General features: G+C 36.7%; 1 protein-coding gene across 44 annotated transcripts in view; it reads right to left on the bottom strand.

The window, feature by feature from the left end:
• Positions 1 to 2,175: 2,175 nt before the first annotated feature.
• The window catches only part of madd (MAP-kinase activating death domain), a 70,673-nt gene continuing 58,757 nt past the window's right edge, over positions 2,176 to 14,091 (bottom strand). For 25 of the 44 annotated variants that reach the window (XM_051113607.1, XM_051113606.1, XM_051113611.1 and 22 more), the window contains 9 exons: positions 13,800 to 13,905; positions 12,816 to 12,926; positions 12,579 to 12,686; positions 12,288 to 12,452; positions 10,605 to 10,677; positions 9,927 to 10,033; positions 6,405 to 6,474; positions 3,753 to 3,799; positions 2,176 to 2,563 (listed from right to left, as the gene is read on the bottom strand). In XM_051113607.1, the coding sequence (XP_050969564.1) occupies positions 2,450 to 2,563; positions 3,753 to 3,799; positions 6,405 to 6,474; positions 9,927 to 10,033; positions 10,605 to 10,677; positions 12,288 to 12,452; positions 12,579 to 12,686; positions 12,816 to 12,926; positions 13,800 to 13,905 (901 nt within the window). In that variant the 3' untranslated portion in view covers positions 2,176 to 2,449. The remainder of the gene's footprint in view (positions 2,564 to 3,752; positions 3,800 to 6,404; positions 6,475 to 9,926; positions 10,034 to 10,604; positions 10,678 to 12,287; positions 12,453 to 12,578; positions 12,687 to 12,815; positions 12,927 to 13,799; positions 13,906 to 14,091) is intronic. The other 19 variants (XM_051113625.1, XM_051113624.1, XM_051113632.1 and 16 more) reach the window with 1 other exon arrangement.

Here is a 14,091-nt window from a genome sequence, read left to right as displayed (position 1 = left end):
TACGGAGATGTCACTTCTTTTCATTAATGCACATACACAACTATAAATCTACTGGGTCAGTTTTTAAATATGTAGCTAACATGAAGGATTTTGATGAAAAACTCAAATTTAAAACTGTATTTTTGTAAATAAAATGATCCTGCGTGAAAACTTATGTCTCTTCCGTCTGTATCATCTCAGTGAGTTTTTACGCATGCGCAGTATGGCGAATTCAACGTTTTCGTAAGTTTCAATGTGGATGAGAAACTTTTGGAAAACGCTTGAAAACGCTAGTGTGGACGGAGAGCGTTTTAAAACGAAAACTCCAATTTCAGATGTATCCGGATTAATGTAGATTAATTAGACGTAACGCAGTGAAAACACTAGACAAGGATCGTTTTCATTTTAAAACGCACTAGTGTAAACGGCCTGAGAATACCATCTCGACGGCCGTTTATGAGCATTGCTTATTCATATTATACATTTAAGCTTTTGGTATGGAGATAAAAGTTATGATTATAATTTATAATTACACCACATCGTGCCTGTAAATTAGCACCGTTTGTTGACCAAGAAGCGGTGATGCATGAGGTCAGATTTAACAACCGGATTAAGATAATACATTAAAATAATATGGGAAGACACAATATTAAGTAGCAAAACGAGCTGTTTTGCACAAGTAAAAATAGCTGGAAGCAGATGAGACCAGAAGCCAGACACATAAAATGTACAAAATAAGGGAAAAATAAAGTGGATATGACAAAAAAAAATTCTAAGAGGCAAGTTATGTGATTGTAATTCATAAAATAACCATACATAGTCACATAGTTGGGTTGGACATCTTTTATTTTCATATTGCCAAAGCTGTACAGGTTCTATAAATATTTTAAATGCTGAAATATTTACATCCATGTCTCTATTTTTCCTTTCCCTCTTGTTCTAAACAATACAGACTAAAACGAAAGCCCGAATAATGTGCAACTGTATCTCTCTCACACTTTCAAACAACATACCTGATCCACTGTCCAACTCAAAACATCTGTTTTGGGACACTTGGACACCGGAAAATCAGTTTTGTGCTATTTACATCTCTAAACCAATATTGAGTGGGCTTTTCAAGTCCATTTACAGTCTGCATACATACAAGAACTAAATTGAATGGAGACGCAAAACAACACTTCGTACATTTAAATTATTAAAAATGTGAGCAAAACATAAAAGAACATTAAAATATGTAAATGCGACAGCTGTACTGCCAAATCTAGTAGTCAAAAAGAGATGATCCGAGAAAATCTGCACCTCTACGAACAGACACGCTCTCTTGCCATCTGTGTTTCTAACACAAACACACACAATCAGACACACACACACACAAAACAGGAAGAGGACACTTCAAACAGGACATTTTGGACACGAGACTTTTCCATCACTATTTAAACAATCTCCAAATGCAGCTGTCTTATAGATTAATGCCTTTTTCATTGCTGTGTCAAAATAACAACAACAAATGAACAGAAAACATGATGCCTGATCCGCTTTCTAATCTCCTCATTATAAACACGGGAGGACAGTGGATGAACTCTGAGGACGTGACTGGACTTGTTCTTGGTACCCACTAGTGATAGTATTGCACATCTAGAAAACAAACTACAGTTTTTCATAAACATTTTAGTTGCTTTTTCAGCATTGCTTCAGAGATGTACAGATTCCTTTTTTAAATATTCATTTTTTTTTAAAGTGACATGCAAATTTAACACAGCAGTTCACAGACAGGGAACTTTACAGCAGAACTAGTACAGTAGTTTGAGCCTTTTGAGCTAAAGAGATACACAGACCTTAGACCACTTACAGCAGGTGGAGGAGGGCGAATGGAACATTTACGAATGGGACAGCTGCTCCGTCGCGGACGGTTAAGGCAAACCCCTCATACGTGGCAGCGCTAGATTGCAAAGACTTGAACATTTCACCCACCACAGACAGAACAGACTGGAATTTACAGTACAACTTAGCACATAAATATTAAATACACAGCCTGTTGACTGATATCAGAAGGGGTTGAAGTGGGGAAAGGCGTTTGCCTGATGTGCGCATGCCAGTGCCAACTCGCAAGAGCTGCGCATGGGACCTGCATGCAACCGAATGCCTCCGATTAAAATAAATAAAAGTGTACAAATGCGAGGACGTCAACCAATAGTAGTCAAAGTCTGTTCTTGTTCTGGTTGGTCCACATTATGAGAATGAAATGCCAGCATTTTAGTGTCCAAGGATTGGAATATTATATCAGGTACGTGATCGGATACATTATATGAACGGGTTGTTTCTTTTAGGACAGATGTGTTGAATATGTGAATACATCTACATTTGAATCGGTACAGGAGCTTGGCAGGAGTGTCAGCTTGTATTGAACAGGAGTAGTATTGCAGGGAGTTCAGGAGCTGAAGGGTTGAAGTAAACGTAGGAGAGAAGTGTGCTAGCTCGGTAGTGGACGAGGGGACAGCATCTTGGGCTTGCCCTCTGACTCTTTTCCCTTGACCGCCGCCATGTAGGAGAAGAGGCAGAGCACCGAGTAACAGATCTGATGTGCCTGTCCGAGACGGAAGAGTTAACAGCTGTTATTCATGCCAAAAAATAAAAAATAAATAAAATATCGCTCTATACCATTATTGTAGAGCTGGGAAAAAAATATTGATTTCCTGGTTAATCTTCTTTTGAACAATCTTGATATTCTTAAAATTACAAGTATATATATTTTTTTCTTTACTAGTGTTTTCTGTACTATATTTCAGTTTGTCACGCCACAGAAAAAAACTGGTTAACCCTCCAGCCAAATATGAATGATTAAAAATAATAATAATAATCGACAATAAGTCATCAAAATTTAGAGAAAAATAAGCATTATTCTCTGGTCTCAAATGTTGGGGGTGTGTCCACTGTCCGTGCTAAAACCACGCCCGCTCGCGGTAAAGCTGCCGCCCTCTCAACTGTCAAATACCGCTACAACCTTAATAGATGACCAAGCTGTTTTATAAATTATTGCAACTAGGTAATACGCACTTATGTGACGAAGGCTAGCTAGAAAACTGTAGGTAATGACAGTAACTCATGATTGAGTGGGCGAACCACTGATGTTAATGCGCTTTAGTTATTATAGTGTTAGGGGAGGGCCCATGCTCAGTGGCTTGAGTGTGTCATCGAGACATGATTTAAGGCCCGCCCAAAAAATTGTGAAAAAATGTTTAACGTTCTAACTCCACAATTCAGTACTACTTAGTTAACAGTCTTTCTAGCATGTTTCAGCAATACATTTCTAACATTTATAATGTGTTTAGAAACAATTCTCTGAACTGCCTTTACACTAGTGTTGCACGATATACCGGTACTTAAAAAGTATTGCGATACCCTGCTTTTTAAACGGTACAAAAAAAGGGTGTTGTTTTACACTACCATTGGGAATTTTTAACCAAAGTATATTATAGACTTTTCATTATCAGAACCATATCAACTTGTGGAAAATGGGCATCTGATGACCCCTTTAAAAGCGGTAGTTGTGTTGCAGTCTGTGCAGGGTCAGAAAGCTCTCGAATTTCATCAAAATATCTTAATTTGTGTTCCAAAGATGAACGAAGGTATCACGGGTTTGGAACGACATGAGGGTGAGTAATTAATGACTGAATTTTCATTTCCTTTAAGAATTTGTGAATCGGATTGGATCTGGAAATCCGTATTGATACCCAGCTCTACTGTATAGTACTGTATGAATACTGAAATCTTACCATAGGAGTCTTGTACTTATGGATCACCACTTCTTTAGTTTCAGGAACTGCAAATCCCAGTGCAAGACACAAAATAAAAAGTTCAACAGCAGTGGAATAACATATATAAAATATTTAAGGGCAGGGGGTAGAAACAGACAGAAAGAGTGAAAGAGACAAGGAGAGAAAAACAGAGAGAAGAGGGGAGGCATATATACGGCCCATGACAAATAAATATTAATAATCTCTATCTGACCCCGCCACATTTCAGACAGAGCTACAGAGCTCGCAGCGCTCATAAAGATCATATGACTGAACAGGATTTATCATCGGTAGATGTTTCCCACAAGGCTGAGAAACTCTTATGCAATGGGGAAGTGAATCAAGGCAGGCTCAGGGAGCAGAAACAAAGCCAGAGAAAAACGATACAGGGTGGTGGGGGATAGATGGAGAAATCAGAGAGAGAAAAAGTAAGAGAGGGAATATCTTAAGTTGAAGTTGGAAGGAAATCCGGGGACTGCTGGGTTTTTCCATCACTTATGGAATGACTTTTACTACAGGCATGAGTTTATGAACTCGAGTGTAGAAGAAGCGGCATCTGACATCAAGGCAGTGCAGTGCAGATCGACAGCCATTAGTGGTGAAAGAGGATGTATGAGAGATGATGACAGATGTAGAGTTAAATGAGGAGGACAGGTTAAGGTAGAGAAGAAAAGATAAAGGTGACAGCACTTTACCTGCTGGAGAATGAAGGTTTTCATAGCAGCAAAGATGAGGGGCGGATTACAAAAAGGAAGCACAAAGACACAGCACTAACCCAGTCTAGAGCGTCTCTATGACTACAGGAAAGACTTCATACACTGCACCTTCCGTCATTATACATATCTCCAAAAGAATCGATCTCTACACAGTGTATTTATCGAACTCTATAAAGACTTATATGTGACCCAGGACCACAAAACCAGCAATAAAGGTCAATTTCTTGAAATTTTGAGATTTCCAATGATGTATGGTTTGCTAAGATAGGACAATATTTGGCCAAAACACAACTATTTGAAAATCTGGAATCTAAGAGGTTAAAAAAAACCTTCGAGAAAATCACCTTTAAAGTTGTCCAAATAAAGTTCTTAGCAATGCACATTACTAATCAAAAATTAAGTTTTGATATATTTACATTAGGAAATATACAAAATATCTTTATAAAACACGATCTTTACTTAATATCGATTATTATCGATTATTTTAGAGCCATACAATGTATTTTTGGCTATTTCTACAAATACACCCGTGCTACTTAAGACTGGTTTTGTGGTCCAGTGTCACATATTCTAAAGATTATGACAAACATTTTAGTTGAACTATCAATTAAAGCAGTATTCCTGATTAAATCCTGTGACTCCTCTTCCAAAAGATGTATCAGAGGAAACAACTACAATCTAAAACGGAGCTGATCAGTTAATTCCTCAGAGACAAACTGTGCGTTATTTCTCAAAGCTGCAATACGTAATCCTCCAGAAGAATCCTATTCCCCTTCCTCCATGCCGGATAAAAAAAAAAAGTGTGTTATCTTGATTTAGCTAATAAATAGAGCGTTTCTTAACCAGATAACATTACGTAAAGCTATCAGCTTGCTAACAGAAGATGCACTGAAAACACAAAAAGAAAATTTAATTTAAACGTTTTCTATACTACAGTGTGATATGTGAATAATAAGAACAATATTTTGACAGATAGTGATTGAGTATTTTCATGTTAAAACTGATTAACAGATAAATATGTAGTGTTTGTTTAAATATATGTGACCCTGGACCACAAAAACACTGATGTATGGTTTGTTAGGATAGAAAATTATTTGGCTGAGATACAACAATTTGAAAATCTGGAATCTCACGATGCAAAAAAAAAAAAAAAATTGAGAAAATCGCCTTTAAAGATGTCAAAATTAACTCCTTAGCAATGCATATTACTAATCACAGTTTTAATATATTTACAAAAGGAAATTCACAAAATATCTTCATGGAACATGATCTTTACTGAATATCCTAATGATTTTTGGCATAAAAGAAAAATTGCAAATTTTGACCCATACAATGTATTGTTGGCTATTGCTACAAATATACTCACGTGACTTATGACTGGTTTTGTGGTTCAGGGTCACATATAACTAAAATATAACACTAAAAGCTCAAATCAATCATTTCAATTGATAGTGAATGTACAGATCACAATCATGTAGAGTATGAAAAATGGATATTTGTTTAAAGATCGCATTTCGATTACATTTCTATTATATTATTTGTGTTTTAGAGATTAACGTTAAGTGAGCATTTCTAGATGGCAAAGATACCTCTAGTGTTACACTAGCTATTTCTAGTTAATACTAATTCTAATATTAATACAATAATTAATATACCACTGTCTCTGACTTTGGCTCCAAGGGGGACAGGATTCTCCAGGGAGATCTGGATCCTTTTAGGTCTCATTCACAGAGTGTGCATTATTGGAGAAACAGCTAAAACTATGGTCCTTCTGTCTTATATTTATCTTTTGCTCCTAAAGCTCATTCAGACCGCCACATCTAACAGTACTGATCATTAAAACTTCTCTGTTCTGCGTGTGACTGAGTTACTGCTGTGTCGCGTACAGGCCTAGAATCAAAATGGGGGTAATTACCAAACTCCTCCAGGACAAAGACTCCTTTCACTGTATTGCACTTTTTAATGTGACTCAGCTCTATGAAAACCTAAAAACAAACAAAAACAAACAAAAAAACAACAGGACACACTGTTACCAACTCAATCACACACTTGTGGGAAAAACAAAAAAAGTATTTTCTGAAGAGATGACAATCTGGACAGTTAGTAACTGTAAACTAGGGAGAAACGAAGAAAGAACATGATAAGCAAGCTGTCGAAAAGCTATCAGAACTAAAATATGACTGCACAGAAAGAGAAGTTTCCATGTTGACAGGATTACATGGGCCTGGGACGCAAATGGAGAGCCGTTAAAGTTTCAACACCTGAGCAGCATTATGGGTCTTCATATTCTAGAGAGTAAAAATAAACTTAGATATATATTATTAGTCATTTTTAAATTGCATTAAGTTAATCAACAAGTCATCACCATAGCTCTTAAGAGACTCTCGCTTTTAAGTAAATCACTGTGTATTTACAATACTTGTTCAGCCAAGAGGAGAACTGCTTTAATTCTACATTCTATTCATTTATGATGTGCTCTTGAAGCGCTGGAGTCTTGTATAACATTTATTTCTGAAGCGCTAAAAACTAAAGAGCTAACATAAACCTGCAGCTGTGACCATTTGCACCAAAAGTGGGAATGAAATCATGGCACCGATCCCCCTACGTGCTGAAAGGGCCCATGCAAAGACATCCATGGAAAATTCCGTCATCAGAAAAAAAGACAGACACAGACCAAAAAGAAACCAAAAAAAGAGAGTACAAAATGATACAAAAGACATCAAAAAAATAAGCACACAAAAAGTGGCGTCTGCCAGAAAAGCTACAGTGCAAGGAAAAGAAAGAAAAGGTAAATGAAAATGTTACACTAAAAAGCAAAGACTGCAGAGGTTGTGTACCTTCCGCTCCTTGCAGGGGGAGAGAGCATGGGAGAGAAACGGTTTGGATTATTATTGGACAAAAAGAGCACAAAACACCCTCTGGTGCTACGAGCCCACCCTTACGGTATTAAACTACAACCACTGATTCCATCCAGAAAGAACAAAGTCTTCGTACATTAACTGTTGATATCTTCCATTATGTTACATTAGTTTTGAATCCCTCATGTGTTCCCACCCCATTACCCTCCATGCCTCCTCCACCAGCAATGAGGACCAGCTCCCTCACACATGCCTACAGCCAAAACAGAACAGTGCCAAAACCATTACAACACACACAACTACACTACAGTCACCATTTTTAAAACTTAGTTTTAATCAGCGCTGAACACTTTTGCTGACCTTTTACTTGTTAGCACTCTTTAAAGAATTAGTTCACTTCCAGAATAAAAATTTCCTGAGAATTTACTAAGCCCCATGTCATCCAAGATGTTCATGTCTTTCTTTCTTCAGTCGAAAAGAAACTGTTTTTGAGGAAACATTCCAGGTTTTTTTCCATATAGTGGACTTCAATAGTGCTCAATGGGTTGAAGGTCCAAATTGCAATTTCAACGCAGATTTAAAGGGCAAGAAATAAGTGTTTTATCTAGCGAAACGATCTATAAAAAAATACAATTTCTATTCTTTATTACCACAAATGCTCATAAATGATGTAGGCCTGAAGTACCGACCCAGTGTTTACAAAGCAAACGTGCAAAGAAAGTCAAACATCGGACGATTTTGAAGTTGGAGGAGAAAATGAGATGGGAGTTTTTCGCTCTACCCTACATTTTTTAACCAAAGTACACAGACAAAGAACTAACCACGTGTGACTTTTTTCCAATGTGATTAGGTAATGCGTGAAGACGCGCATGTGCATTGCAGAGCTGGTGCAAGATGAGCATTTGTGGTTAAAAAGTATATTTCTTTTAACTTTTTTTAGAAAATGACTGATTGTTTTACTAGATAAGACTCTTATTCTTCATGTAGTGCCTTTTGAAGCTGCACTGAAACTTCAGTTTGGACCTTCAACCCATTGGCTACCATTGAAGTCCACTATATGGAGAAAATCCTGGAATGTTTTCCTCAAAAACCTTAATGTCTTTCAACCAAAAAAAAGAAAGACATGAACATCTTGGATGACAGAGCGGTTAGTAAATTCTCAGGAAATTTTCATTCTGGAAGCGAACAAATTCTTTAAAAGCTCAAGTAACTGACTAGTGACCACAGCGAGGCACCCATGTTGTCAGATTATAGCGATTTTTTTGTCATTATTTAGTCAAGCTCATCTAGTCCCAAACCTGCCGTTCCAGCTCTTTCTTTTGCAGAATATAAAAAAGATACTTCGAAAAAATTGTCAGTTTCTGAGGCCAATAAGTCTAAGACATTTCTCAAAATATCTTCTTTTATGTTCCACACAAGAAAGTAAGTCACACAGGACTGGAAACGACATGAGGGTGAATAAATCTTTACAGCAATGGAAGACCATGACCTAAGATAACCCAGCCAAAAGAACAGTATGTTAAAAATAAATGAATAAATAAATGACTTATTTAAGGTTTACATAGTTTCCTAATGATTCCAGTCTTTACCAGAGTATCAGTGTTCCGTAACTACTGCTTTTCTCCTTGAGGGAGTTCAATAAGATATGCGATTTTTTGAATCAAAAACAAAACAGGCTTTTGTTTTCTAGACATATGTTTGGTTTGCACTGGAGCTTTATGAACAGCAAAGTAACAAGAGACAAATAACCAGGTTAAATAATCCCAGAACAGCCATATTAGGTGGAACAGAAGGCGGACATATGGTCTTAATCACTTAAAGTAGAGTCTATGAAATTACTTTTATTAAGAACTATTACCCGATTGTCTCCCATTAGAGTCAATTTAAAGCATATGTTTATATAGTTGGTTAAGTATGGAATTACAACTCACTGAAGTGGTTTTAAATAGGAAATGTATTATTTAAATCTCCCCAACAATGTATTTTGTACATTACTGCTTTGAATATGTTTTGCACAAGGTTCTACGTCTTACCTCTGGCACACCACAACAAACCGACATCACACCAACACTCACAAACCGTAAGGACCAGAGCTGGGCGCCGTGACTATTAACACGTCATACTAACACACACAGCGGGTGGAATGTTCTGACATTTGAAAAAGTAAATCTCTGCTTGTGATTATGCAACCCAAAAACATCCAGCAAATAAAGCCAAACAACAACGACAACAACGGAAAAAAAGAAAACGGCAATTCCTCTTAGAGATTCTTTAGGAACAACACTTCCAGTTTTAGCTTTCAGCTTTTCATTTATTTTAGAGTCCAAGATTATTTCTTTTTTTAGTGCATGTTCTTATTACTTTGTTGGTTGTTCCAAAAAAATTCTTAAAGGAAGAAAGGCACAAATAGAAAGAAAGAGTGAGAGGAAGGAAAAGAGACATGGAGAGATGATGAGATGAATAAAGACAGAAGTGTCAGAAAAGAGCAATGGGATTGGATGGAATGAGAATGAGAGGAAGGGTGGTGTTGAATCTGGCAAGCACTTTGTCATGGTTATGATAAAGGCAACACCTCCTACCTGGCTATGCATAAATTTGAGGTTGATGCCTTCCAGCGTGACCTGAAGGAGACCACCCTCCCCCGTCTTCATGTCCTGTACTGGAAACTCGCCTCCCAGCTCTGGACCTACACACACGGAAAAAGCACATAGCGTTGAGAGGTAAAACTACTTCGTTTATTCCAAGAACAAGAAACAGATTGTTAAAACAGATTATACATCCAAGAACAGAAGGTGCATATTAAAGTAAATTGGGCCATTTTCATTGAGATGTCTGCCAAAACGTGGCGCATTTTAACCGAATTTACCCTACAAACACATGCACTACAGTTCAACATTTTGGGGTCAGTAAGACTTTTTTTTTTTTATTTATCAGCAAGGACACAATAAGTTAAAAACCCTGAAAAAATGCCAGTCTCCACAAAAATAAACGTTTCTTGAGCACCAAATCAGCATAGAATGATTTCTGAAGGTTCATGTGATTATGAAGACTGAAATAATGAAAACTGAACTTTGTTCACGGGAATAAATTACATTTTAAAATGGATTTAAATAAAAAACAGTTACTTTGATTTACTGTCTTTTTTTAATCAAATAAAAGCAGTCCTAAGTCTTTTTCAAAATTAAAAAAAAATAAATAAATAAAAACTTACAGACCTAAATCTTTTAAACGGTTGTGTACAAAGAAGCACAATGTACCTGGTTTGATGCTTTGCTGTCGTGCGGCAGCACGCTCCATGCTGTCTTTAACACAGTAGTACAGTTCCCGACACTTAACATACAAAAACACATAGGAACAGAGAAAGAGATGTACAGTGATTAATTCCAGTCTCCACTGACTATACTGAAAAAATACAAAATTTGTGCATTGAGAATGAGTCACATTGAAGTACAGTTGAAGTCAAAAGTTTACATAACACCTTCCAGAATCTGCAAAATGTCAATTATTTTACCAAAATAAGTGGGATCATACAAATTTCATGTTATTTTTTTTATTTAGTACTGACCTGAATAAGATATTTCACATAAAAGACATTTACATATAGTCCACAAGAGAAAATAATAAGTGAATTTATAAAAATTACCTCGTTCAAAAGTTTACATGCACTTGATTCTTAATATTGTTGTTTTCTGAATGATCCACAGCTGTGTTTTTTTGTGTGTTTAGTGATAGTTGTTCATGAGTCTCTTGTATGTCCTGAACAGTTTAACTGCCCACTGTTCTTCAGAAAAATCCTTCAGGTCCCACAAATTCTTTGGTTTTTCAGCATTTTCAGCATAAAAAAAAAAAAAAACTGTGAGTAGGATAAACTTTTTCTCTGAAAAAATGTGCATAAACTACGATGGAAACACTTTTACCAAATAAATTCCTCCATGCGCATTAAAAAAAGTCATGTGACTTTTCCAAAAAGGTGATTTTGGAAGCTCATTGGAAAAACATAGTTTATTTATTAGGTTTTTATTCGTTTTGTTTATAAATTAATCATTTTATGTTTAATATAAATGGGTTTGTTATCAGCTGACGCCGAATTACAGCTAATTCAAAACTGAAAGTAAAATGTGCACAAGCATTTAAAAGCGAAGAAAAAAAAAGAGAGAAAACTCTAACAAACTACCCCACAACCTCTCCCCCCGGTGATACCGGTATTACAGGTGTTGTCGCACACCGATTAACTGGTGGGAAAATTTCCTTGCACCGTCACATCCCTACTGCTCACCCTGAGGTGCAAGCAATTCATACATTTATATCAAAATTATTATTTTCAGAGGTTTCTGCTAGTTTTCTTAGTGATATTTAGTGCAAGTTTATCAGGAAGTGACAATTTTTTTTCGTTGTCTCGTTGGATAGAAACAGTGCTTTATGCACAAATGTTTTATGCGATATTCCAGTTTTGCACATAAGTTAAATTTGTATCTTTGGATGGAAACACAGCTAATGACCGTATGATTTTGAGATCCATCTTTTCACACTGAGGACAACTGAGGGACTCATACGCAACTATTACAGAGGTTCAAATGCTCACTGATGCTTCAGAAGGAAACACAATGCATTAAGAGTCGGGGGTTGAAAACTTTTGAACAGAATGAAGATGTGTTTATTTTTCTTATTTTACACAAATATCTTCCCTACAGAAGATACTTACAGGCTCATTTTTATAAATGTAACTTATTTTCTCTTGTGGGCCATGTAAACATCTTTTATGTGAAATACCTTATTCAGGTCAGTACTAAATAAAAAATAACATGCATTTTGTATGATTCCTCTAATTTTGGTAAAATAATTAACATTTTGCAGATTCTGCAAGGTGTATGTAAACTTTTGACCTTAACTGTATGTGGTGTGTGTACATCAGTATGCCTTTACATTGCCATGCGTCTTACCTTCTTGGTGTAGAACTTGTTAAGCTGCGTTTCTTGACCATTCCTCCTCCACAGACACAACACTTTGGTCTTGGGACAGTAGGTCATATTTATGAGCTTCTCATACCACCAGCGCTCATAGACTGTGCCGATGTTACTGCGCAAGACGATGCAGTCGTCACACACCTAAACAAATACACAAGGATGAGGAAAGAAGAACTGAATTCTCATTTACAATATATGTTTTCATGCAGACTGGTTAAATAGAATAAAAAAAAAAAAAAGAGGCAGAAGGACACACAAAACTCATACCTCCATGAAAAATATATCACCAGTTGTATCAGTCCCAGCATGCACAACAAATGTCTGCTTTTTAATATGCCGACTGCCACTTGGCCTGATGGAAAGCTCCCGGCCACTCTGGAAGAAAAACAAAAAAACAAAAAAAAACCCCAATCTGTCAATCACTCATCACCTAGTTCTGGTATGTTTGACTACTGGTTTACATGTAGTAAATGTAACTCTTCATCTAACCAGCTCTTATCTTACCAAATGTGCGAGGCGGTCCAGGACTTCATTGACCTCCTGACTGTGTGTGAGGCCAATGTGAGATTTCCCCATAAGACGCCGTACCTTCTTCCTGATATCATTTTTACTGACCTAGATAAATGTAACAGTAAGAGTTAATATTTCTGAGGAAGCCTTGCCAAATAATAGTATTGATTTCTTTAAAAAAATATTACTGGACCCAAACTGTTGAATGCTAATGTATGTATACATATATATAATTTGGTAACACCGAACGGCAGAATATGTGTCACGACTGAACTGTTTACTTTAAAAATATCCATATTCACTTAAAGTGATGAAAACTCTGTCATCAATTACTCACCCTCATGTCGTTCCAAAGACCTTCGTTCATCTTCGGAACACAAATTAAGATATTTTTGATGAAATCCAAGAGCTTTCTGAACGTGCATAGACAGTAACACAACTGACACGTTCAAGGTCCAGAAAGGTAGTAAGGACATCGTTAAAATACTCCATGTGAATATTTTGTGTGTGGAAAGAAAACAAAAAATTATTTCTTCTCTTCTGTGTCAGTCTCCACTACGCGTTCACAAAAAGTACCACAACGCATGCGTGAGGTGCTGCTGACGCAGGAACTGGCGTTCTGGTACTATTTGTGAACGTGTGGCAGAGACTGACACGGAAGAGAAGAAACTGTTGAATAAAATTGTTATTTTTGTTTTTTTTTCCACAATACAAAGTATTCTTGTAGCTTCATAAGGGTTGTCACATGGACTAATTTAACAATGTCCTTACTACCTTTCTGGGCCTTGAACGTGGCGTTTCTGTCTATGCAGGGTCAGAAAGCTCTCTAAGTTCATCAAAAATATCTTAATTTGTGTTCTGGAGATGAAAAAAGATCTTACGGGTTTGGAACGACATGAGGGTGAGTAATTAATGACAAAATTTTCATTTTGGGTGAACTATTCCTTTAAAAATACGTGAAAGAGTGAGAGTGAGTACCTTCATCATAAGCATGTAGGCGATCATGTTGTGCAGGAGAGTGGCCAGCAGTCTGTCCTCATCGTCCTCCAGTCTCTTGCGGTCATGTTCTCCCAGAGAAAGATACCTGAGAGACCACAGGACAGTTGTATTTGGACAACAAATTCCAAACACAAAAGCACAGCTTACATTTGAATCCTACCATGACTAAACAGCTTATACCCCAAACCATTTCAATATGTTGTGATTCTCCCGGTGTGGAACATATGAGGACACATTTCAGCACTGTCAGATGGGGGTAATTTGTATAAAA

This window comes from Labeo rohita, chromosome 7, assembly GCF_022985175.1.
Source record: "Labeo rohita strain BAU-BD-2019 chromosome 7, IGBB_LRoh.1.0, whole genome shotgun sequence".
Classification (NCBI taxonomy): domain Eukaryota; kingdom Metazoa; phylum Chordata; class Actinopteri; order Cypriniformes; family Cyprinidae; genus Labeo; species Labeo rohita.
The sequence above is the reverse complement of the archived record's forward strand: the minus strand, read 5'-3'. Positions and strand labels throughout refer to the sequence as shown.